Here is a 4,782-nt window from a genome sequence, read left to right as displayed (position 1 = left end):
GAATTTAAAAGGTTACCCTTTGGGCTTCGAAATGCGCCAGCCACCTTTCAACGATGCATGGAATTTGTTTTTGTCGATGAATTAGGAGATTTCTTGATCATCTACATAGATGATTTGTTGGTCCATTCGAGGACGCGCGAAGAACATTTAAAGCATTTGGAAATAGTGTTCGAAAGCTTAGGCAGGCTGGTCTGACCGCCAAACTACAAAAATGCAAATTTTTGGAAAATAGGGTACCATATCTGGGTCATATAGTGGGGCGTGAAGGTTTTCAGCCCAATCCGGAAAAGATAATCGCAATCAGCAACTTTCCCAGGCCGACAGATGTAAAAACCATTAGATCATTTTTAGGCTTGGTCGGATGGTACAGAGATTTTATAGAGGGATTTTCAGAAATCGCAATACCCCTAACAGAATTGACAAAAAGTGGGAGGCCATTCATTTGTACAGAAGAATGCGAGATAAGATTTCAAATGCTTAAAAGACGATTGACAGAAGCTCCCATTCTTCAATATCCAGATTTTAACCGACCTTTGTTCTTACAAACAGATGCTAGTATTGCAGGGATTGGATGGGTGTTATATCAAAGGGACGATGAAGGTAGAGAAAGAGTAATAGTGTTCGGTAGCAAGAAGTTAAATGGAACCGAACAACGATATCATGCTACGGAGCGGGAATTGTTAGCCGTCGTATATAGCGTACGGAAATTGCGACAATATTTATATGGAATCTTTTTCGTTTTGATAACTGATAACAGTTCCTTGCAATACTTAAGCAAAATGAAAGACATGCCCTCTAAAATGACTAGATGGGCGTTACGGCTACAGTGTTATGATTTTAAAGTCACGCTTAGAAAAGGGTCGGAAAACCTAGTGGCCGATGCTCTGTCGAGGCAACCCATAGAAGGAGGAAAAAATGTGGAAACTGACAATGATACAGATTTTTTTCACGAAATTATGCCATTTCAAAAAGATGATAATATAAAAATTTGCGTAGTGTCAGGCACAAAGGACATTAGCTTGCTACGCAGCAAAGATGAATTAGCAAAGGCACAGAGAGCGGATGACAAAATTTGTCACATGATAAATTATATTGAAACGGGGGCGCTACCAATAAACAAACGCGAGGCTAGGAAACTTAAGAAAAATTTCAACAGATATTGTGTTGAGGATAAAATTCTATACCGACTGATAGAGTCAAGAGCATGCCGCCACACGCAGAAAGTGTCCAACCCAGTTTCGTGGAAACCCGTTATTCCAATAAGTTTACGAGCAAGTGTTCTTAAGGAACTACACGATTGGCCAACTGCTGGACATTTAGGTTTAGAGAAAACGTTGTGGCGAGTGCGTTCCTTGGTTTATTGGGATAGCCTATATGATGATGTAGTCAATTACGTTAAGTCATGCCACGTGTGCCAAAAGATAAAACCCGATACTGAGAAAATTGGGGGAAAATTGTCAACTACAACACCCGTTGAACCGTGGCATACCATAGCTGTTGATTTAGTGGGACCACTTCCCCTCAGCAAAAAGCAGAATACCCAATTGTTTGTGGTCGTCGATAACTTTTCTAAGTATGTGGAGCTGTTTCCACTCAGGAGTGCCACCACTCAAGCTGTGTGTCAAAAGTTGACGGACGAGGTATTTACAAGGTATGGAGTACCAAAGTATATTATATGTGACAATGGAGGACAGTTTGATAACGAGAAATTTCGTTCAGTTTGCGCTGATTGGGGGGCGAAGATTCATTATACCACTCCATACCATCCTCAGGCAAATCCAACCGAGCGCACTAACAAAATTTTGAAATCTATGATATCGTCTTACGTTGACAATGAACATCGCGCTTGGGACGAACATTTGCAAAAATTAGCCCTCGCTATAAGATCAGCTCCTCAGACCACTTCCGGATTTACACCACATTTTATTTTGACTGGGCGGGAAATGAAATTACCTTTAGATCGAATTTTAGAAAATAATTTGGATAAGTCCGCCAGCAATACAGCCGATTTCGTTACTGAATTGAAAGAACGAGTGATTAAAACCCAAAATTACGTGAAAGAGGCTAGAACGATAGGGCATGAATCGCAAAAGAAATACTTGATCAGGGCCATAGAGAAAAGAGTCTTAACGTAGGAGATTTGGTACTATTAAGGGCCCATCCACAATCAAATAAATTTAAAAGATTTAGTGCAAAATTAGCTGATAAATGGAATGGTCCATTTAAAATAAGAAAGCGAAATTCGGACATAAATTACACCTTGAAAACTCTAGATAAGCATCCGAGAGACCTAGGGTCACATCATGTTACCAATTTAAAGCGTTATCATGCTCGAGAGTAAGAGAGGGAGAAAAGAAATACAAGATGACTATTTTTTTTGTTTGGTTTCATTATTATTGACATTGTATGACATTGATTGGTTTTATTATTATTACTATTGACATTGTAATTTGTATTAGGTTCATTATTTGTTTTTGGATTTGTGTATTGATTTCGCATTGCCATTTAATTTTCAAATGTTAAAAAAAAATTTAAAGTGGTTACTGTGTAAGCCACTTTAGTGGAGGGGAATTGTAACGTGTGAATGGAACTTCTTAAAGAAAAAAGTAAATAAAGAAGGGAAGGGGACCACCGGGGTAAGAGAGGGTCGAGTTTGAATGACCACGGAGAGAGACAGAGAGAGTAGTCCGTTTTGGGTCTTTGAGATGGAAGGACGTGATTTCTTGTACTGAATAACATGTATTTTTTTTATGTACTACGACTGTAGTTCAATTTTAGCTACGTCTTATTGTGAGCGCGCTGTTGATGAGGGAAAAATTTAGAAACATTTATACTTAAAACTCAAGCCCGCTTACAAATCTCCCTCGCTGTCTTCCGGTATAATGTACCGTTTCAATTTATCGACTGAAGTTACATTTCTATAAGCTTTTTGTGTTCGTTGAATTTCTGGCAAATCTTCAATAAGGTAACGATCGTAGTTCAATTTCTTTGTCACAACGTAAGGTCCTCTATACTTTGGACAGGCCTTCCGGGGGTCTCCAGTTGACGTTGGATCCTTTTTCACCAAAACCATATCCTCAGGTTCAAAGTTGGGAGCCTCTGCTCGCTTAACATTGTAGAGCAGTCTTTGTTTCTGTTGATCTACTCTAATTTTTCGTATGGCTTCGGTGTTGAATGTTTCTCGTACGGCTGGTGTAACAATGTCGCCTGCGGGGCATTTCGATTGATAATTGAAGAGAAGCGAAAATGGTGTTGTTTCGGTCGCTTTAGGAACAGTATTGTTAATGCCCCATTGAACGTAGATCAGTTGTTGATCCCAGTCTTTTTCGTCATTTCGCTGGCAAAGACAAGCGATAGCTAGTGTGATGGTTCTGTTGAAGCGCTCGACTTGACCATTACCTCTTCGGGTAGCTGTAGCATTCTTAATGTGAACGATGTTAGCCGATTTACATACGTTTTCGAAGGTTCAGCCGGTGTATGATGTTCCCTGGTCGGTGATAACACGCATCGGAGCTCCAAAAATTCCAATTAATTCTTCCAAAAAATTTGGATGCGGGGGTCATTGCAGTGTCACGTACAGCACGAAGTAAAGTAATCTTTGTAAAACCGTCTACCACAACAATGAGATACGAGTTTCTTCTTACGCTTTTAATGAAAGGACCCAAATGGTCCATGTGTAATGTGTGGAACGGTATACCGACTTTGTCAATGGAATGAAGCAGTCCTGGTGTTTTCCCACCGGGCTGTTTCTTATACAGACATTCGAGGCACGACGAGATTTATCTTCGAATGTATCGTCTCATTCAGCTCTCGAAGTTGGGGACGCAAGCTAGATGGAGTGTTTTCTCTTCCCCCCCCTTGCTTTGGCTTCCCGCTCACATTCTTAACTTTACACACACTAGCTTGGGTCCTCATCAATGCGTTGTATCACACCTCATCGGTGGTGAGAGCTGGTAACCACTACGTTGTGTGGGCTAGGTGGATACGCGTCCTTCTCAAGCTAAGGTGTTGAGGCACCGTGCCGAAGGCTGCATGATACTGGGGAAGTAAAACTACGGTATCGCTAACGATCCCCTCGGGGCACCAGGCGACACACCGTTGTATCTAGCCTTCCACCCGGGTGGGGGACTACCGGGTGGTGACCTTTTACTTGCCTCCTTACTCGTGGGATTCTCATGGATACTATAAATAAAACAACTCTAAACCTACCAAACCTACGGTGCAGGGGTCTGCTCAGTGCAGAACCCACACTGATACCACTACGCTAGGGCATGTATCCAGCGATACTCGTGCCGATTTATCGGTGCGTGTGACTGGTAAGGCTTCGAAACGTACCGTGCGACGTCGTCTCAAACGACAGATTGCTCGGGAAAAGGCCAAATCGGGGTCTGAAACGGTTTCCGGGGGTGCGGCGGCACGAAACCCCCAATTGAAGAGGCCTAGAACGGAGGATTCGACTCCCTCGCCCAGTATCTCGCAGGCGGCGGCGAAAAAGGCAAAGTCCAATAGAGACGCTGCCAGCTCAGAAAAGATGGCCATTGTTAAAAAAGGCTATCCAACGCCGGTCATCACGGAGGAAGACGTGAGCCCAATCCAGATGGCGATTCTAGGGGCGCTGGATGAGATACCTTCGGGGAGCCCTCTACCGCGCCTTGCGAATTTTAGCCTGACGGCCGGGGCCCTGGTATAATCCTGTGAGGATTCGTTCACCGGTCAATGGTTGAAGGATAATTTAGCCTACTCGGTGGTGGGGGATGCGATGCTCTCAGTAATGAGAGCTAG

At 42.8% G+C, this 4,782-nt stretch overlaps 1 protein-coding gene across 1 annotated transcript; it reads right to left on the bottom strand.

Annotated features, from left to right (window-relative positions):
- Positions 1 to 2,851: 2,851 nt before the first annotated feature.
- On the bottom strand, positions 2,852 to 4,539 carry LOC149676390 (uncharacterized). Its single transcript, XM_089838714.1, has 3 exons — positions 4,378 to 4,539; positions 3,579 to 3,749; positions 2,852 to 3,421 (listed from the first exon to the last, which is right to left on the bottom strand). The coding sequence occupies exons 1-3, from the start codon at positions 4,537 to 4,539 to the stop codon at positions 2,852 to 2,854; spliced, it is 903 nt and encodes a 300-aa protein (XP_089694840.1).
- Between the last annotated feature and the right edge of the window lie 243 nt (positions 4,540 to 4,782).

This window comes from Phalangium opilio, unplaced genomic scaffold (genome assembly GCF_054372755.1).
Source record: "Phalangium opilio isolate 3A_F unplaced genomic scaffold, DU_Popi_V2 ptg000046l_1, whole genome shotgun sequence".
Taxonomy (NCBI): Eukaryota; Metazoa; Arthropoda; class Arachnida; order Opiliones; family Phalangiidae; genus Phalangium; species Phalangium opilio.
This window is presented reverse-complemented; position numbering and strand designations above follow the sequence as displayed.

Excerpts from the sequence above, each read along its gene's own strand:
- LOC149676390 (XM_089838714.1), bottom strand. The coding sequence starts at position 4,539 with ATGGCCATCTTTTCTGAGCTGGCAGCGTCTCTATTGGACTTTGCCTTT. Across the intron at positions 3,750-4,377 it reads CCGTTTCAGACCCCGATTTG|AAACAGCCCGGTGGGAAAAC; the intron begins GCCTTTTCCCGA and ends TGTCTGTATAAG. Across the intron at positions 3,422-3,578 it reads AGATTACTTTACTTCGTGCT|AATGCTACAGCTACCCGAAG; the intron begins GTACGTGACACT and ends GTTCACATTAAG.